The 22,005-nt window shown below is 42.5% G+C and overlaps 1 protein-coding gene across 2 annotated transcripts in view; it reads left to right on the top strand.

The window, feature by feature from the left end:
- Nucleotides 1-22,005, top strand: part of NUDCD1 (NudC domain containing 1) — a 104,762-nt gene that overhangs the window by 30,627 nt on the left and 52,130 nt on the right. For both annotated transcript variants that reach the window (XM_075213967.1, XM_075213968.1), the window contains one exon: nucleotides 19,611-19,787. In XM_075213967.1, the coding sequence (XP_075070068.1) occupies nucleotides 19,611-19,787 (177 nt within the window). The remainder of the gene's footprint in view (nucleotides 1-19,610; nucleotides 19,788-22,005) is intronic.

Raw genomic sequence — 22,005 nt, 5'->3', positions numbered from 1 at the left:
GGGTTACCGTGACGCCCATCGCGCTTTGGGTGTCACTGGATTGGGCCATTAGTCTTACAGAAATGTCCTCCTTCTGTATATAATTTCCTATTGATCATATTTTCATAAAGGTATATGTAACTTGTACCCAACCATAAAGTAATTCAAATTAAAACCATTAATACTTCAAGGCTTAGCTATGGGTCTTGGAACTGATTTCCTGACTTCAGGACTGGGCTAAAAAAAAAAAATACCTAAACTACAGGTGCTGCATGTATTCTAAGCTTTGCATATTTGCGATCTCTTATGTCAGCAGAGGGCGCTCATCCACAAATAAAAAATACAGTTGTTTTAAATTCTATTATTCTATGTATTACTCTGTATTCTAACTTTTTTTTTTGCATAATTTGTAATTCCTTTTTAATCTTCCACTATCTAAAACAACGTGAGCAATTCGTAAAACACTTTTTAAAGTAGAACAAATGATTTCTGCTGTATTGTATCTAGCTAGCTTAATTTTGTTTACAGCACTGTTAACTCATTGGTCACCGCAGCAGGAAATGAGTGAGCTGATTATGTGGGAAATGGTGACCTGTCCGCTTATGTTAGTGAGGGCAGAGCAACATGTGACTGCGACATGTATTGTCACAGTAACGATACAAGAGCTGATCTGAGGCTCCTGCAGAGATTCAGACCACGGATCACATTACTATTATTATTATTATTATTATTATTATTATTATTATTGTTATTGTTATTGTTATTATTAATGTTATTAGCATAGGGCATACATAAAACAAGAACAGACAAAATGAATGGAGACGAAAACAAAGGGAATGGAGGACCCTGCTCATTAGGGAGTTTACATTCTAAAGGGAAGAGGGCACAGCTGAAATAAGAGGAGCTACCGGTAGTGTGGCTTAGAGTGGAGATTGGGACAGCTGTGAGGGTACATTAGTGTGAATAGTGTTATTTGGGATAAGGTCACCTCTTAAAAAAAAAAAAAGAAAAAAAAGAAATGGGTTTTCAAAGAGCAGCTAAAGATTTGAAGGCGGTGGGAAAGTCCTGATTGAGCGTGGTAGGGAATTCCATAAGTGGGGGGCAGCACGGGAGAGGTCTTGTAGGTGAGAGAGATGAGACAAGGCGCAGGTCGGAGGTAGATCTAAGAGGGTGGGTGGGAGAGTATTTTGATTTGAGATGTATGCAGGGCTGTTGTTGTTGAGGGCAGGTAAGGGTGAGTAATGTGGGCAGCACGGTGGCTTAGTGGTTAGCACTTCTGCCTCACAGCAATGGGGTCATGAGTTCGATTCATGACCATGACCTTATCTGTGTGGAGTTTGTATGTTCTTGCCGTGATTGCGTGTGTTTCCTCCGGGTGCTCTGGTTTCCTCCCACACTCCAAAAACATACAAGTAGGTTAATTGGCTGCCAGCAAAATTGACGTGTGTCTTAAGGGATGTAGACTAAGCTCCAATGGAGCAGGGACTGATGTGCATGAGTTCTCTGTACAGCGCCGTGGAATTAGTGACGCTATATAAATAACATGATTATGAATTTGAATTTGATTCTGGAGGACACAGGGAGCCAGTGTAGGGATTTGCAATGGCTGTTGACATGGGAGGATCGGGTCTCCCATCATTCTCCACAATGGACCAGTCAACGGCCCACGAGGGCAACAGAGAGCTTGAGCTTCAAGGGTTCCTGGTTTAACAGCTAACTGTGCAGGAAAAGCGCGCCTCCTGTGAGAGGACACGAGGAGCAAGGCAGCGGGAGACGAGAGAAGCAAGAGAAGTTAAATCAGAGCAGGTGGGTGATAAGAGGAGTCGTCATAGAGTAAGAGGATTGAGTGGAAGATGGTGGGAGATGACTGAGCGTAAGAAGGGTAGAGAGACGGGGGATAAGAGGACAAGAGAAAGGAAAAGATACAAGCAGAGGTTAGATAAGAGATTATTATAGAGCGAAAGAGCAACAAGACCTGAGAGGATAATGGAGATTATAAAGAGACTGACAGGATTTTTGAGAGGAAAGAGCAACAAGTAGTGTGATAGTGAGGGCATAAAGGAGACAGAGAGACCGGTTATATAAGGGGAGAAGCAGCCAGTAGAGTGATGGGAAGAAGAATATAAGGGCACAGAGACTGATGAGATAATAGTGCGAGGGCAGTGGAAAAAGGGATATTTCTGAGGTAAACATTGGGTTTAGAGGGGACAGAGTTTAATGAGTAGAACAAAGAGAGCAGAGTAGGGAAAGAGTAAGAAGAAGACAGAAATAGGTCCCATCCTGAGAGAGAGACGTCCTGTGAGCACTTCTGGATCACACAGAGCAACGCAGGTTTCTAGAACAGGACTTTCAGGAAGTTCTAAACATTGCGAGGAAATCTTAGGTCCTCAAAACCAGACTCCGGACGATCAGATAGGTGCTAACGCAAACACTGCAGTCTATAACACAATTTAACATGCTGACATTGCAAGTCCTGGCCAGCTGAATGGTGAGCTTACTGATTGGAAGAGGGTCTGGTCCAGTTCCACAAAAATAAAGGACTAGGATTCTGCAAGTAGACAAGATAGTTAGACCTAGAGAAGCATGGAAGTTTTGTAAAATAATATTTATTTATAAGGTACCACGTAAATCTGCAGCACAGTACAATGGGATCATATATAACAAAGAGCACATACACAGAATAGGTAAGGAGAAGGACATACTGGCAGCATAGCAGCGCAAGACAACGTAAAATCTGCAGCATAGAGGCAAAGCACTGTACAATAGACGTAATACAAGGAGACACATGGATAAGGCATGATAACAGGTCAAAAAGAGTACGCAGGAGGTAAGGGACAAAGACACACAGGTGAATAGGGTGGGAGCAGGCTAGACTACAAGGGGAAGGAGGGCCCTGCTTCTGAGAGTTTACAATCTAAAGGGGAGGGACTGACAGAAGAGGTGTTGCAGAGTAAAGTATAGATGTAGGGTGGGTGGGCCAGTAGGGGAGGAGATAAGTGGACTGGTGGGGCAGCACAGTGGCTCAGTGGTTAGCACTGGGGTCAAGAGTTCAATTCGCAACCAGGAACTTATCTGTGTGGAGTTTCTATGTTCTCCCTGTGTTTGTGTGGGTTTCCTCTGAGTGCTCAGGTTTGCTCCCGGTTATCGATGTGAACAATCATCATCACCATTTTTTTTTATATAGCGCCACTACTTCCGCAGCTGTACAGAGAACTCGCTCACATCAGTCCCTGCTCTAGTGGAGCTTACAGTCTAAATTCTCTAACACACACAGACACAGACACTCAGACTAGGGTCAATTTGTTAGCAGCCAATTAACCTACTAGTATGTTTTTGGAGTGTGGGAGGAAACCGGAGCACCCGGAGGAAACACACGCAAACACAGGGAGAACATACAAACTCCACACAGATAAGACCATGGTCCGGAATTGAACTCATGACCCCAGTGCTGTGAGGAAGAAGTGCTAACCACTAAGCCACCGTGCTGCCCCAACAATGCGTGAGCAGTGTAATCATACATGTATATAGACTAAATTGCTCTCATCCGATTGTTTAGGCTCCACTCTGAACATCAAGTACACACTGCGGTGCCTGTCCTCCTGGGTTGAACCTGCATGGCAGTGGTGGACACTCTAACTTGACATCAGGTCATACATGATGAAATGCAATCTGTGATTTTTGATTGGGCGTGATGTGTACACAAGGTACAATGATTGGTCTGTTTCAATTCATCCAAAAACTGACCAATCATAATCTAACCTTGTGAAATCTGTTTCTATAAATGCTAAAAATAAGAAGCTCTTATTTATAGGAAAGGAGAATTCATGAGCTCTTTACCTCTCCGGGAAAAGATCCAAGCTGCACTTAGTGACTGTCAGTTTCCAGCGACACACAAATAATGAGAGGCAGCAGCTTCCAAAATTGTAAAATCAATGACTGGTCTTTATTGCAAAAAAAAAAAACATAAAAACAACAACACATTTGTATGGTTGTAAGCATTTTTTTTCTCTATTTTTAACTTGTTGACAATATCCGCCAGAGTCTGATTTTTTGCGTGGAAGGAATAAGTTCTAGAACATTTATTGCCTGCTACTGTAATTGTCCTTTGCACTATACCATGATCTTCAATTAAGGGTCTCACATGACTCATTAAACAAAGTGATGTTTTTAGTTCATTTCAAAGCGATCTCTGAAGAGATCCTGGATTTTAGCTTTCTGCTATACCGGCTATTTATCTATCAACAAACCAAAACTTCACAATACCCACAAACAAAACCTTTTTCTTGCATTTTTACTATGTTTTCTATATTTCTCAGCTTTGTGTCTATTCATATTAGATTGTGGCTTGGCATTGACGTATTCTACTGTGTGCCAAAACCTCCACTTTCTTTCATGATGAAGCTTTTGTGCATCACCTCTACTTACTCCCACACACTTACTTGCTTAAATAGTCCTTACCTGCTTTAATATTTTCCTGCTCTCTATCAAGAGGAAGCAAATATGTGATGCTTTTAGGTCTTTCTTTGGTTATACCTGAACAATAAAATCTCCAACAAGGTAAAAAATGCTTTTCATATAAAATATTCTACAGTATAAATGTGTACTGAAGCAATGAATAGACATATGTGATGTCAAAAGTAAAATAAATATAATGTTCCAAATAGATGTGAATGTTTTTTCAAGATAGTCCATTCATCCAGAGAGAAGATAGCAGCATGTCTTTGTTATTCATCTTCAACAGAGGTGTAGTGTAGACATACGTAAACTAAAAAAACAGCCAAAAAAGAATAATAGTGTAGTATTTTGTAAATACTAATTATTGACCAGAATTGAAGTGCTTAAAAGATACTTCCACCTGCACACAGCAACAAACCCACTTGTGAGTCGGCTTAATAAAACGTGGAGAAGTACTTTATACCAAAGAATAAAGTCAGATGTATCGCTATTATTTTCTGCGGGGGGGGGGGGGGGGGGTGTGGAGCTTGAGCTGTCTGCATTAGTGGAAAAGGAGGCCTCTAGAACACTTGATACATTTTGTGAGCTAAGCTTTGTGTTCTAGAGCGGAATCTGAATTACATTGTAGTAGATGCAAACAAGGCTTTAGGGGCCTGATTCATCAAGGTACGCAAACCAAACGGAAATTGCGTTTTGTTTTTTTTTAAATGCATGAAATTCTGGCATATGCACGTCTGTATTCAACTACAAGCGGATCTGAATAAACGTCTCTGGTTGAATACGGGTCTAGGTGCGCTCTGGTCTGACAGACAATACACTGCAGGATACGATACATATGTGGAATATAAAGTCCCAGCAGAACGCACAGAAGAAAAAAAAATAATCAAATAATGTTACCTGTTTATAATATATATAGTAATATAGGGCCTGATTCATTAAGGAAAGTTAAGCAAGTAAGGCAAAACCCTGTTGCATAGGAGGGGGGAGGTAAATTTAAAATGTGATGGCAGGTTTATAGTTGTGATAGGGCTTGTCCTAGATCAACTTTAAATTTCAGTGTACAAATAAAGCTATCAAGTATTTGTGTGCTACATGGAAAAACAGCCAGTATTTAACTTATGTACAAAATAATAAACTAATTCGCACCCCTTGCATTGTAACATGGTTCTGTCCAGAAAACCATTTAAAAACAAAAAAAACTTAATTTCTCTTTCATCCAGTCTGGGGGACACTGCTTTACCATGGGTTGTGGAGGGGAGCTGGGAGTTGGCACCTAACTAGTTAACTTTAGTGCTGCTGATAGACCCCTCCCCTCTACAATCACCCTGCCTCTTCCTGTACAATCCAGTTTTTTTTAGGTGCCCTGGAGTTTGGGCAAGTTTTTTTAGTGCTTAGTGTAATTTTAATACATTTTATTTGTTCTTTTATGTTTTCTCTTTTTTTTACACAGGTGGCAGCGCTGGAGTGTGTTCTACTATAGAGAACACACTCACAGCAGAGCAGCGCAGGCATTCCCCTGCCAGCGGAGAGCCAGCGGCTCTCGCTGACAGGGACTAGAGGAAATGGTTACAGGTGCCTGATTTAGGAGTGACAAGCGGTCTCAGAGACCGCTGCACTCCTACAGCCTCCCCGATAACCGGCGCTGCCATTACAGGCATAGAGCGCCGGTTATCGGATAGCGATGACGCCGGCGGCCATTTTGGAATTGAGGAAAGTGGTCTAAAGCGCTAAGGAGGAGGAGGCGATACCAAGATTCCCCCCTCATACATAGGAGGGGGGCGTCGGAAAAGTACCGCTGCGGAGACCTCTGTCCTGGGAAGAGGATCGAATAGAGGTCTCCACAAATCTGCCACCAAAAGCCGTTTTTTCCTATGGAATATCAAGCAGGAACAGCGGCATCAGGGAAGAGGGGGGAGCTAAAACATAGAGTTCCCCCCCTCCTTACAGAGAAAGAGAGATGGTATTTCCCAAGGTTCTGGCACCAAAGCAGAAGCCCGGGAAGAGGAACAGAGCTGAGTGAGAGCACAGACTGCTGTTGGACTTATCCCTTTTTCGGTGGCCCTTGGGCTAAGTACAAGCTTATTTAAACACATATTTGTTGTTTATTTCTGGCTTAGCAGTTTTACATTATAGTCTCCTGCTAGCCAAAAGATATTTATGCTGTTTAAAATATTCAAGTACAACTTTTCAAAGACATTAGTTGATTACTTGTGATTAACTCTGTTCCTTTAAATTTTTTTACTCTCTCTCTCTCTGTCTCTCTCTCTCTTCCATTATCTCTATCTGTATATTCAGCTAGACTGATTTTGTGTGATTGGTGTGCCTTCCTTTATATAAAATGACAGATAAGGGAAAGGGCCCTATGGCAAAATATTTCACATGTTCTAAATGTCATGTAAAATTACCGTGTGGGCAGAAGGACCCTTTGGCGCTCTGCACTGCATGTGAAGCAGGGGCCCCCTCTGTGCAAAGCCAGCAGGTTACAGCCCCTTCGTCTGAGAAACCGGCCTGGGTAACCTCCCTAACACAGTCGGTTACCTCCCTAGCCCAAATGGTTTTTCAATCAAATCAGTTGCTATCAACTGTGGCAACTTCGGTGGCTAGCAATACTAATACGCAGTCAGACCCCCAGGCTTCCTCTGATGCCAGCGGATCGAGTTTGCCGGGACCTTCCACATTACAGGCTGACCCAGCCCCTGCTAATACAGACCCGGCTTGGTCTACAGCCTTTTTGAAAGGAATAAACAAGCTTAACCTGTTGCTACATTCCTCTAATACCCCGCCTGCTAAGAGAAGGAGGCTTAGAGCTGTAAATCCCCTTGTGGTCCTTTCAGATTCGGAGGAAGAGTCTGAGGAAGAGGGGGGAAATCTATTCGGATGCTGACCATAGTCATTCCTCAGAGCAGGAAGTGTACCCTAGAAACCAATTTGTTAATTATTTGGTTTTAGTGGTTAGACAGGCGCTGGACTTCCCAGAGCCGGAGGAGGTTTCCCCCAGGGACAGAAGTCTGTTCAAAAAGGCCAAAAGAAAAACCAACCGTTTCCCCTTCTTCTGCAGAACTCAGAGAAATTGCTGAAGGGGCTTGGAAACAACCTGAGAAAAGGTTTTTCATTCCCAAAAGGTTCGCCTCTCTGTATCCTCTTCAGGAGGAAGAGGCGACTCGCTGGGAGAGTATTCCCACGGTAGACATTCCTATTGCTCGCCTGGCTAAACATACTCTACTCCCAGCCCCGGGTTCTGCGTCTCTTCCAGACGCCAATGACCGTAAGGTAGAATCCCAGCTCAAATCAATATTTGCGGCTGCGGGTTCTGGCTTTAGACCCACATTTGCTTCAGCCTGGGTAGCAAAAGCCATGGAAGCATGGGCAGACCAGCTGGCAGAAGCTTTACAGGACTCCGAGCTCCTTCCCCTTGCTTTGCATTTAAAGGAAGCTTTGGGGTATATCTATGAGGTGGCCCAGAATTCAGCGGCGGTTTCCTCTGCCATTCAGGCGGCCTCCATTTCAGCAAGGAGAACACTATGGCTGAAATCCTGGGAAGGTGATGCGGAGTCAAAGCGGTCCGTTGAAACCATCCCCTTTTCTGCAGCGGGCTTATTCGGCCCGGAATTGGATACCCTAATTTCCCAGGCTACGGGGGGCAAAAGCACTTCTTTGCCAGTATACGCTAACAGAAGTCGCGCTCAGAGAAATAGCTCCTTCCGGCAGCCCTTTCGTGGGACCTCCTTCCAGAGGGGTCAGTCCTTCAGAGGAAGGCAATATAATTCCCGAAGCTCCTCCTCCAGAGGAAGATCCTCGTTTGCTTCTAAGCGCCAGGCTGCTAAGACCCAGGAAAAGCCTGCGTCCTGACGACCAACCTGTACTACAGGGGCCGCCAGTGGGAGGACGTCTGTCCCTGTTTCAAAAACAGTGGACAGCGTCTTCCCAAGATCCTTGGATTCGGAAAATCATTTCAGAGGGGTACAGACTAGACCTATTGGGCCCGGCTCCACAGCGTTTCTTCCAAACCCCGCTACCTCAGGATCCTTTAAAAAGACAAGCTATACAGGATTGTGTCGCTTCCCTTTTACTCCAGCAGGTCATCTGCAGAGTGCCAGATGGACAGAAAGGAAGGGGTTTTTATTCAAACCTGTTCCTAGTCAAGAAGCCGGACGGCTCCTTTCGGCCCATACTAAACTTAAAGGGCCTCAATGTTCACTTAAGGGTGGACAAATTTCGGATGGAATCTCTGAGGTCAGTAATAAACGGCCTACAGGTAGATTAGTTCATGGCGTCCATAGATATAAAGGACGCTTATCTCCACATTCCCATCTGGATCCACCACCAGTCTCTTCTCAGATTCTCGGTAGGGTCTGTTCACTTTCAGTTTCGGGCCCTCCCCTTTGGCCTCTCAACTGCGCCAAGGGTCTTCACGAAGATTATGTCAGTTATGGCAGCATGTCTTCACCTGCAGGGAGTTCAGGTCGTTCCTTATTTGGACGACCTACTCATCAAGGCTTCCTCAGAAGCTTGCCTGAGTTATCACCTGTCCCTCACCCAGGCAGTTCTAGAGGGCCACGGTTGGCTGATAAATTAAAAAAAATCCCAGTTGATCCCGTCACAGCGCATGGTATTCCTGGGACTCATCATGGACACAAGAAAGCAAAGAGTGTTTCTCCCAGTAGAGAAAATGTCTATTCAGTCGGTTACCTCCCAGGTCTTATCTTCCCCCAGCCCCTCAATGCACTTGTGCATGAGGCTACTCGGAAAGATGGTGGCCTCCTTCGAAACCATTCCCTTCGGTCGAGCCCATTCTCGATGTTTCCAATGGGATCTGCTATCGAAGTGGTCAGGATCACACATACTCCTGAAATGTCAAAAGATCTCTATCCCAGAAAGCGAGAGAATCTCTTCAGTGGTGGATGTGTCTGAACAACTTGAGCGTGGGAAAGTCCTTTGCACAATGGTCATGGATCATAGCCACGCCAGACGCCAGCCTGAAGGGTTGGGGGGCGGTAATCCTTCACCTCCGCCTCCAAGGAATTTGGTTGCCTCAAGAATCAACTCTAGCGATAAATGTTTTGGAATTGAAGGCCATTCTCTTGGCTCTCCGGGGAGCCCAGTCTTTTCTTCAGGGCCAACCGGTAAAAATTCAGTCCGACAATGCCACGGCCGTGGCATATGTCAACAGACAATGAGGAACCAGGAGTGCAGCGGCTATGGAGATTGCAGCCCAGATATTTATTTGGGCAGAGCAATATGTCCCAGCAATATCGGTGGTTTTCATTCCAGGAATAGAAAACTGGGAGGCGGACTATTTAAGTCGAAACCAGATGATGCCGGGGGAGTGGTCTCTACACACAGAAGTCTTCCAGTCTCTGGCTCTCAGGTGGGGTCTTCCGGACATAGACCTCATGGCCTCCAGACACAACCGGAAGGTCCACAGGTTTTGCGCAAAAGCAAAGGGATCCCTTAGCGGCAGCAGTGGATATTTTGACGATGTCATGGGAGTTCAGGTTGGGATACCTGTTTCCCCCAATTCCCATGCTTCCTCGAGTACTCAGACGAGTTCGGCAGGGCCTTCTGCCAGTAATTTTAGTCGATCCCTCTTGGCCGCGCTGAGTGTGGTACGCAGACATCATATCTATGGCGGAAGGGCCGGAGTTCCGCCTTCCGTATCGAAACGACCTGCTTCTGCAAGGTCCATTCCATTTCCAGAATGTACCTCAGCTCAATTTAACGGCATGGCTGTTGAAGCCAGCCTCTGGAAGGCTAGAGGTTTTTCACCCAGTGTAATTCAGACCCTGATGCGAGCCAGGAAACCAGTTTCTTCTCGTATCTATCACCGGATTTGGAAGGCCTACATTAGATGGTGCGAAAATAGAACGTGCCACTCGTCCTCCTTTCAGCTTTCCCGTCTATTAGCCTTTCTTCAAAATGGCCTGGAAGCAGGCCTTAGGTTAGGTTCCCTAAAGGTCCAGGTTTCGGCACTTTTGGTATTTTTTCATAAGAAATTAGCCGAATTGCCAGACATTAGGACTTTTTTCCAGGGAGTTTTACATATCCAACCTCCCTATGTCCCTCCTACAGCTGCATGGGATCTCAACATGGTACTGGATATGCTCAAAGGCCCCCCCTTTGAACCTTTGAGCAAGGCAGACTTAAGTGGTTGACCTGGAAGGTCCTCTTTCTTTTGGCTATCGCTTCGGCTCGTAGAGTTTCCGAATTAGGAGCTCTGTCCTGTAGGGAACCATATTTGGTTTTCCACGAGGACAGAGCGGTGTTAAGAACTCTCCCTTCTTTCGTACCAAAAGTAGTGTCGGCTTTTCACCTCAACCAGGAAATTGTAGTTCCGGTTTTCTCATCTTCTTCCCATGCGGATCAGCTATCGATGGAAAAGTTAGATGTGGTTAGGGCTCTCCGCATTTATGTTAAGAGATCTTCCCAGATTAGACGTACTGACTCTCTATTTGTCCTTTATGACGCTAATAAAAGAGGCTGGCCAGCCTCAAAACAGTCCATTGCAAGATGGATTACGTCTACCATCAGACAGGCTTATATAAAGGCTAGCCATCCTGTGCCGGAGAGAATCACAGCCCATTCCACCAGATCGGTAGGGGCGTCGTGGGCAGCAAGGAATGGTGCTTCTGCGGACCAGCTTTGCAGGGCAGCCACTTGGTCCTCTGTCCATACGTTTACTAAATTTAATCAATTTAATGTCTTTGCATCAGCCGATGCAAATTTCGCTCGTAATGTTTTGCGAGCGGGATATTCAGAGTAGTCCCACCCTTTAGGGGCTGCTTTAGAACGTCCCCATGGTAAAGCAGTGTCCCCCAGACTGGATGAAAGAGAAAAGAGGATTTATGTACTTACGTTAAATCCATTTCTCTGATTCCGTCTGGGGGACACTGCAATCCCTCCCTTCTGTTATTCTTCTGTGTGCTCTTGTTTGACTGCCCTTTTTTCTCCTGGGGCTTTTTAAAACAAACTGGATTGTACAGGAAGAGGCAGGGTGATTGTAGAGGGGAGGGGTCTATCAGCAGCACTAAAGTTAACTAGTTAGGTGCCAACTCCCAGCTCCCCTCCACAACCCATGGTAAAGCAGTGTCCCCCAGACGGAATCAGAGAAACGGATTTAACGTAAGTACATAAATCCTCTTTTTTTACTTAACTTTCCTCAATGAATCGGACCCATAGGCATTAATGATACAATTTAAAAGAAAAATTTATTTTTTTTCTTCCATTTTTTTTTTCTAATGCCTACTGTACATAAAATGTATTTTTATAGTTACATCTGATTGTAAACCCATGTTCTTCCATGTGTACATGACCGTCATCACTATCACTCGGCACTTACACCCAGCCTGTAGCTGGTGCATGTAATACGGCAGAACATCGCGTACCTCAGTGACAGGGCTGTGCGACGGGCGATCACCCAGGGCGCAACGCTGAAAGGGGGCGCAGTTTAAGAATATTTTAGGTTCATTCGGTTAAAATTGAGTGCTAGGGGGGCGGGCAGAATTCTAAGTTACGGCTCTGCTCAGCGATGCCTAGAGCTTGGATTGGACGCTGCTGTGTGAGCTCGAGCTTTGGATGCCCTTACTGTATACTGACTATGTGCGTACTTCCCCTCCCTGGTAGGCTATGTCGAAGTCGTATAATTGGATGAACGAAAGTATATTGGTTAATATTGTTTTGCCGTGCAATTGCGATCCGTACGCCACGTAACACGTGGCATGGTGCGATCGCACGGTAAAATACGCACGCACACACTCGCATTACAACATTTAGTTATTTATATAATTCATATTCATATTGGTTCCGTTACACTGTAATTTATGAGCAGATAGTATTTGGTTTATTATTAGTCTATATATATATATATATATATGTGTACACTTCAGTGATAATCAAGGTTCAGGTTATAGGAAAGGTATCATGCCTAGTATCATATTAAAACCCTATTCATCAGCAGCTGTCCGGTTCCTCCGCCGAAGCGATCGCATATTGCATACTCTAGTTATTGATGTTAGGGAATAAACCTTTGTATGATGCTGGCTATGAAATGCTAATTTACTGAGATGTAACTGGAGCATTGGCGGGAAGAAAGGAGCTCATCCCCTGGAGAGACGACCCCCACCTTTGGATTCCTTAGATTGAATCAGCCTATGACCTGTTTAGCCTGGACTCATCTGATGCCTGGACCTATAGAAGCAACCCACGTCATTTGCATTGTTCTCTGTAACACTGCATGTGTATATATGATCATAGCTGTGCACCCAGTCTTCAGTCTTCACTGACCGCAGTATTCTAACAGATATACTGTCCACTGGGTCCCGTGGGTGCGCAGCGAGCGCATGCGATAGCGGTATGTATTTATCTTTTGGTATTGGCTGTACTGTACTGTATCATAATATAATAATGTATTGAATTGTTGACTATTTAAATCTGCTAAAATAAATCACTTTGTGTGTTAGAAACACAATACAATCGCTTGGGCAATGCTTATTTGAAAACGATAAAATTACTTTAACAGCTATCATAAGTGTCCTTTGAACTGTGAGATGAACTGGATGTCCTTGTGTTCACTGACCTATAGTCCGGTTCTGGGCATGCGCAGAGCAATTTTACGCAAAATACGGCAGAGATCTGCATTTACGTCCCTTAATGAATCCGGCCCCAGGTGTGTAATTCTACTTAAATAGTAAAATCTCAGCATTACTTATAATGAATATTGGGGTTTTTTTTTCTCACTAAATTAAGCAAAGTATACGGACATTTCCTCCAGAAATTCATCAGCTGCCTATAAAGTTCTCTCGTTTCATAGCTTCCTGTTTTTACTTCCGTGAGAAGTATCACTATTAGGAACATAGTAGCAGCTATTGGCCAATACACCGTATAACATCCGCAGACAGATCATTCATCTTTGAATATGTTTCATGTGATGAAAGCTTCCACAGTGTAAAGATATTATAGTTCTTGCTGTTATACCTAAATACATCTTCATGTAACTTTCTTTCTACTATTAAGTCTTGTGCAACAGCCAGATGGGTGAGGTTTGTAGCATATAGAGAGTAGTTTCCTGCTTCTACAATGCCTGTATATTCCTCGGAAGGTCTTTGTAATCTTCTCCTCTCTGGCTTTCCTGGCAAATGTCTTCTCCTCGTATTACCTATCACCCCCTCACACACCTGCCTTCAGGACGTTCCTTGCACTGCTCCCCACATTTGTAACTCTCTGCCCCACCCAATCAGACTTGCCCCCAACCTTGAATCTTTCAAACGCTAACTCAAAACTCACCTTTTCCCTTTTGTCTACAGACCCCATCCTAAGACCGTTCCCTCCTCACACTCCACCTGCCCTTTTAACCTCAGTCGTCTCCATTTACTACCCTGTTCCTCTTAATGTTAACGCTCACAAGTTTGGCCCTCTCTACCTCCTATCTCCTCATCCTCTTTGTATTGTTTCCTTTGTTCAAGTTGTGTCTTCTGCAATTGCTTTCTCTATAGTCTCTTGTATTACTGATTGTATTGTTCCTCTTGTTCCTTACTTATCTGTATTTTGTTTCTGTTTATTTTTTTGTCTATTGTACGACGCTACGCATCCTGTGGCGCCATATATAGAATAGATTTTGATGATCCTTAAAAATGTTAATAAATGCCTAGAATGAAATGCCAGTTTTCACATCATGTTGAGGTGTCCAACTGTACGATACGTTATAAGCTACACTCTAACGGCGCCTATTAATCCAGCTCTGGAATCGTACAGTGCAATAGTTTGTATAACCGAGATATCTGTTTAGAAGATGAAATAACTAACTGCATTTATTTTAAATTATATACGGATCATAATTCATATATAAAGCAGCAGTCCTAGCTCTTCTGCGCTCTTTACACGTTTGGAATTTTTAAATGTACTTTTATCGGTGGAATGTGCATTTTTCAGCTGTGTCTCACCGGTAAGGCTGATAAATTCTTCTCCATTCTCCGATTTTCATGCTGCACATAAACCAAATTATACCTTGTGTGTAAGTATTTGCTGGGAAAAATGTTTTAATCACTTTGCTTGTCTTCCATCGCTTAATGTTCCGTAATGTTTGGTTCTCTCTAATCCCTTTCTCTGTAAGCCTGGGTTTCTGAATCATTATTATTCACAAAATGTGGTCAGTTTTGTTGCCTGTAGAGACAGATTGTGTGATGTAATGCTGGGCTGGAAATGAATTTGCTTGAAGGACTCTTGAAAACTTGACTGAGGAAACTGAAGAGTGAGTGAATGCTGATTAGCAAGCGCACCGGTTCAAAACAAGTTTTAATGATGTACTTGTCGATGTCTTAATGATCGGTGCTTCCGTGTTCAGACAGATCCAGACGCGTATAAAGATTGCTTTGTTTATCAATAGAACCAGTCCCTCTCATTTACTGGGACTAAAACCACAAACACCCCAAGTGGATGCCAAGTGGACCATGTTAATGAGTTTTTCCACCTCCACGTGACTTTTATTTATTACTTTCTACATGTCTATAGCTACTTTTTACAAAATACATTGCATTATGTTTAGGTTCCTTCAGCCATTTCTTTATAACATCAGGCGAATGTTTCTTTCTGTTTCCTTTAGACACAACAGAAAAGCTGCTCTAATGGTCCTCTACCAGAGCTATGCCGATAAACAGCTCTGCCTAATGATATAAAGACTTGGCTGAAATGCAAGTAAGGAAAGCAGAATGATAAAACTGTGTAGTTAGAGTTCCAGGAAGGCATGCACTGTACAAGGCAGTTAATTAAAGTTATAGGAAGTTGAGTTAAACCCCTTTAAAGTTCACCCTTTTCCTATACACAGGGACGACCTTTAGTTTGTGCTTCAATTATTTAATTAGTTCCTAATAAATGGATAGTTTGTATTCGCATTAATGCTGCCAACAAAGGATACAGTTTATCCATTAATTGGAATTAATGGATACATAGAATGCATTCTAATGAATTAAGTAGATTGTGTGCGTTGTGCTTCAAGGATGCTTAAAAAGCAACAGTTTTGTCTCCACTACCGTTGTTTCAACACTCGCGTGTACAAGTTCTAGGGATCATTTACAGACCTGTGCAAACCTGCAGTACAAATTCTCTTTTGAGATGCACATTTAATTTGCTGACCAAGAGCGCTGAGTCGGCAGAGGTGATGAGCGGGATTGGTTGGATCGAGGCACATTAACGCCAAATTTTTGCACGGAAATACAGAAACGGGATTTGCTTATGTGAGACAGGTTAATTTTAAATGTCTGTGTGTGAGCGGGCACAATTAGCATTCCCTTCTTTGCTGATGGAGTACTTTTCTAATTGCAAAGTGTTTGAACTCTCCACCTCTGAGGTCCCAGAGACTGGGGGGTAAATGCATGAAACTGCGGGTTTCCGGCGTGTTTGAGAAGTGGAGATGTTGCCTATAGCAACCAGTAAGATTCTAGCTGTCATTTTGTAGAATGTTCTAAATAAATAACTATCATCTGATTGGTGCTATAGGCAATATCTCCAATTTTAAAACCCACCAGAAACCTGCAGGTTGATGCATTTACCCCTGGGTCTTGTACCTATAGTTATTATATACTATACATACTTATTATATACTATATATACTTATAATGCGATGCACTTTGCACCAGTTGAACTACTACAGAAAAGAGCATTTCTGGATGCACTGCAAACAATGTAATATGTTCAAACACAGCAAAGTAACACATGGGGGGGGAATATAATTCCCCCTGAAGTACCGCCGCGCTAAAACTATAATCGCTATTACGGTAATAGTGCGTATAATTACCGTTATTACTGTAGTTCTAATGCTCACAGCTCAAAAAAACGGGTTAATATTACCGTAATAGCGTACTTTGGGTGGAATTAAATTCCCCCATGGAACAAAGACATTCCCAATGTCCTCTCATAATTAGTTTATGCCACATATCAAGCAAAACTGGGCTGTAGTATAAGAAATCTGTGAAAGTTTAAATGAGTAAATGGTGTAGGGTGTTCTTCAGTGGCAGTAGATTGGACTTTGATGTCATATTTTGACGGGTTTCCACACTGCACAGTTTCCATAGCATCCACCAACCTGTAAAATTAGGTGCAAGATGGCTTTACGGGGTTCTCACCAGAGACATGAAGTGGAATTGCAAGTTAGAGATATCAATTTTACAGCTCTTAAATGAGCCTGTTGCAGGTTCAGGTGTGACGCTTTGTTGTGCCGGTAGGTCTGTATAGCTTGTTGTGGACAGTGAGTATTTTCTTCTCCCAATAGAGTCTTTTGCACTGATATTTCTTTGGTGTGACGCAACCCACATCATCTATTCATTAACAGAATTCTATAGTGTAGTCTAGCACAGACCATGGACTTTGAAGATTGAATAAGACTTTCCGATCATCGAAGGCTTTGCTAAACTCTTGCAGGGAAAGGGAATTTGGCATTGTGCCTTGTCTTTAATAGCAGGGTGGCCCAGGCTAGGGCTTCTACCTTCAGCAGGGTGAGAATCATGCGACACTCAAGGAATCTGTGGCATAAGTATGAGGACACTTCTGGAACATCAGATGACATTAAGCCAGAAACAGCAGGTATGGAGCCCCTCCAGACTTCTCATACAGCTTCACTTTGTGTTCTGGATCAGTATTGGCCACCGTAGGTTCATCCAGAGCAGCTATGGAAGTAGATTCTGCTGCTTGTAGTTCATCTAAGCGAGGCTGTATCAACACCAGCAACATGGCAGAACTTCCCCTGGGACAATGCCGCTAAAGTCTACCGGTACCCAGGACCTGTGCAGAAAATGTCTCCTACAGACAGATCAGTGAAACTCCAGGGGGTATACTTGCTAAATTGTGGGTTTAAAAAAGTGGAGATGTTGCCTATAGCAGCCAATCAGATTCTAGTTCTCATTTATTTAGATCATTCTACAAAATGACAGCTAGAATCTGATTGGTTGCTATAGGCACATCTCCAGTTTTTAGTCAAATATACCCCCATGACTGGTATTTGCATGCAAGACATTGATAAAAGTTAGCTTTCGTGGCATAAGCACAGTATGTTTGGTTCGTATAACTGTGTACTGGTGCGGTTCATGGCCAAGGGTCAGTGTGTCCAGATAGCTGAAATTTTGCTCCTTCTGGTGGGGACAAGCTGAGAGGATCGGGACTTTACTTGCTGATTATGGGCCTTATTCCTAAACTTTTCTAACACAGAACTATTGTAATTCAGTAAACGAAAAATTATATTGGCGCTTGGTTTTCTTTAATTTAATACAAATATGAAAAATATCCATTTACATATATCTAAATATAATGAAAGCAGTAAACATAGTTAAAAAGCATGACAATTAGTCATTTTCTAAGCAAAGACTTTAAAAATTACAAGTTAGAGATGATATCAATTAAACAAATTATAATAATGAGTAGATGCTGGAAAAAAATAATAAGCAATTATTAAACATTCACATTCTGGAGAAATTCTCTAGTATTAGTCTGTAACAATGCAATGGGTTCATTCAGTAGTGGTTTGTCAATTTTAATGTAATTCTTAAACTTCTTTTTTATTTCTGTATTAAAGTGATCACTCCGATTTAATTCTTACCAGCTGTGGACATTTTAATGCTACTTTTGGCAAGTTCTGTCCTGTGACCGCAACCAAAAATAAGATTGTGTATCCAGACCAAATATTCAACCTATCTTCAGTAGCTGGATAGCACTGCGTTAGGGAAATTATTTAGCGGGTGACTGCAAAGCCTTTTTGCCGCTACAAAACGTTTTTTCCACATTCACAGACGTGGCAGAAGTCCAGCGTCGGCCTATATGTCCAATAGAATATGTCTCCTGCCAACCAGCTGTCACTAGGTTTTTAAATTTCAAGTAAAAAGAAAAAAAAAAAAATTCAAATTCCCAATGATAACACCCCCTGCTGTGGTTGCAGAGCTTCACAGAGAAGTCTTGTTGGAGAAACAGAGTTTCCCCTGAAAAAGTCTGTCTTCAATTTTGCCTATACGGCTCTCTTGGCTGATATTATTATAATAATTATTATAGTTCCAGCATACTCTGCTGCATTTACAATAATAAAAACAAGACTAGGAATTGGCATGCGCACAATGACCTGACTCGCAAGCTTACAATCTATACATGAATTGCTCTTCTGCCTTACTGAATGTAGTCGAGAGAGCTTAAAGCAGAGTGAAAGAAATTTGTTGCTGCATCCTTTCCGTCGTTTCCTTTTACCTCCATGTCTGTTTGTTATATACCCAGTCTTGTTTTATTGCCGACTTTTTTATTTTTTAAATATTTGTTTAAATAAATGTTAATAGTAAGTGTTAGGAAGATGCGCAGCTGATTTGACAATGCTGCAGAACTCCGTTAGTTGCAGCAAATATGGGCAAAGTCTTTCGGTGACTAGACTTTTTTCTCGTCTCAGTGAAGACCATCACGACCTGGGAAGGAGGACCAGGATAAATTAATCGTGAATGAAGGTTTTGAATAAAAATCTTTATTTTATGTTTACAAGGGAAGAAAGTGCAGCCAGTTTATAGACACAATGGGGGGGGGGGAATTCCCCCCGAAGCACCGCCGCGTTTAAGCTATTACCGTTATTTACGGTAAGTATAACCCGAGCAAAAAGCCGGCGTTAAAACTACCGTAATGACGGTATTTATGCGTACTATTACTTTTTCAAGTAACGCGGCCAATTGAATTCCCCCCCCCCCCCCCCCAATGTGACATTTGTATTGATATTATGGTAAAAGGACCATTTAATATTTTATTTTTTTATGAAATTGTGTCCCTATGTCTACCGTGCAGAAGGCTTATCAGTCTGCCTCAGCGCCCTCTTGTGTTGGTAAGCTGTAACGCACACACATGTTTAGAGGTACCCAGAGGCATGTATTCTTTAAGTATTCTCATTTCTGGTGAATACAACATAATATTAAGAACTCCTATTGTTTTCTTACCTTGACTTGCCCATTTACCTCAAGCAATATATTGATGCTTTTACAGCAAGAGATTTCACTGGCAATTATGTGACAAACTGCAATTTTGCTGCAGTCTTAAGACCAAATGAGTTTTTGCTCCCAACACCGGTGTTGTAATTGAGCAATTTGCCTAAAGCCTGTGTGGGTATAATAGGTTGTTCACTTTTGATTTGAATGCGACTCTATAGAATGTATTGCTTTTTTTTATATTCACAGACGGCAAATGTGAAATTGTGAAACGCAGGAAGTTCCACGGCAAATCTGTCCCGCATTACGCGGCTATTGAACTGGACGGGAATGGGTTGATGATCATCTCTTACAAGCCCTTCCGATCCACAGACAGTGAGCAAGATCAGCCTCAAGAAGAGAGAATGGATGAGGATGGAAAAAAAGGTAATATTCAAACTGGTGTTTTCACCTACAATGTCATTGTAATATAAGATTCTGCATTCCAAGTGTAATCTCCCCCCTCCGTGTTCCCACCGATACTACTTGTTTTTCAGTTGACAGTGGCTATATTCAGCGTTACAACAGAAATAATATATGTTCGGACAGCAAATATTGTATTGATTTTAAATGTCTCTTAAAGGAAAATGCTTAAAATTTTCTGCCACTTCAAAAAAAAATAATAATAAAAAAGTCCACATTTGAAAGTATAAAGTATAGGCCAGCATCTCTGTAATGTCATATGCTTTTTGGCTTTCAGAAATTAATATTTATTTTTCAAAAAGTGGAAGCGTCATGCACGACTGTGAATCTGGGGGTAAATGTATCAAGCTGAGAGTTTTCCAGCGGGTTTGAAAAGTGGATATCAGATTCTAGCTGTCATTTTGTAGAATGTACTAAATAAATGATAGCTAGAATCTGATTGGGTTTTCAAACCCGCCGAAAAACTCTCAGCTTGATACATTTACCCCCTGGTGTGTGTGGAAGGTGGTAATGAAGGTCCATGAAGACTGTTTGTATAGCTGGTGAGAGAAGCACATGACCTCGGCCTCTGGGTAAACCAAGAGCGTTCTACCTCGGGTGCAGTGATCTGTGGACAGGGGAGGCAGCTATAGCTGCTGCCACAATAGACGTCGTTAATCATCTATTTACCGCTCTTGGACAGTACCACAGTCACGTTTATCATAGAGCTCGTTGATGACTCTATGGATATAGACTGCTGAGTCTGTCATGTGATGGACAGAGCTGACCACACCAGAGGTCAAACACTCTCTCTTACCCAGTGTACATAGTCTAAGGAAGAGATTAGATTGTAGGGAAGTAGATTGTGGCAATTGTGAGGTAGTGGGAATGGAAACTGGTTATCATTATACCTTGTTCAAACAGACCTGTTGGGTCAATCAGATGTCAGATGGGTACGATTTGGGTGAATTGGCCAATTTGGCTTTGTTGGGGAAGGGCATTTTGATAACCTGCAATAAAAAGTTAATAAACTGTATAAAACTTGTGCTCACCAAATAATTGGTGAGGTAATACTGAAATGCGCTAAACTGAGATCAGCAGCGCAAAAATCCAAATGAAACTGCATTAACGTTTGCGAGCTTCATGAGTGAGTTTGTCCATGTAGTGGGGGCCACGCTTATGGAGCCATGGGGCAAATGGAGTGGCGGGGGGGCTCCTTAAATCGTCATTTGAGGTGCTGGGGGATATGTTGATGCACAGTGCTGCAACCAGAATTCAACCCTCACACCTCCATTCTCTTCACAGTTTATGCAACCCTTACCCATCCCCTATACTTCCCTATACATTCTCTGGAGGTGCTACCAGCTAGGGCCTCATACCCACTGATCCCATACCCACTTGCGATGTTCCACTTTAAGAAAGTCTAAGGGCTAGATTTGCTAAACTGCGGGTTTGAAAAAGTGGAGATCTTGCCTATAGCAACCAATCAGATTCTAGCTGTCATTTATTTAGTGCATTCTACAAAATGACAGCAAGAATCTGATTGACTGCTATAGGCAACGTCTTCACTTTTTCAAACCTGCAGTTTAGTAAATATACCCCTAAGTGACCTTCAGAGCTGGAGTAAAAACGTATGTTAACAATCGCATGTCAAACGTGCTTGATGTACATTTTCGCTGATGTTTTTACTTGTATTTTTTATAGCACCTAAGTGTTCTTGGCTGCCTGTCTTTTATTTTCTACTAAGCTCAGACTAACAGCCAATATTTATATACCTTTTATTTTCAAAATAAAATTCAGTTAAAAAACAAAGTGGGTCACTGTGGTACAGAAGAGGCGTTTAGACGATATTAGCGCGTGATAAGCAGGCGGCTCAGAGAGGAATTCTACTTGTTAGAGTATGGCCGATCCATGATGGCTGTCTTGTATGTAGCTTTTTAAATATCCGGGTTAATCCAAGGTTAATGATGTACTTTGTTTATATAGCGATACTAACAGAGTTCAAGTGAATATTTCAGCCGAGCTGCATAAGTTTATATTTTACTTACGTTTTTGGAATTTTTTTTATTCCGATTTTTATCTTTTGTAACATATTGACTGTGTGACTTATGCTTTATTGTTCATCTTTTTTTTTTGTAAGGCTCCACAAAACTCAGCAGTGCTGGATAGTCCGTTACAAATCATACAAAATAGTCGCACATGA

Source organism: Mixophyes fleayi, chromosome 5 (assembly GCF_038048845.1).
Source record: "Mixophyes fleayi isolate aMixFle1 chromosome 5, aMixFle1.hap1, whole genome shotgun sequence".
Classification (NCBI taxonomy): Eukaryota; Metazoa; Chordata; class Amphibia; order Anura; family Limnodynastidae; genus Mixophyes; species Mixophyes fleayi.
The sequence above is the reverse complement of the archived record's forward strand: the minus strand, read 5'-3'. Positions and strand labels throughout refer to the sequence as shown.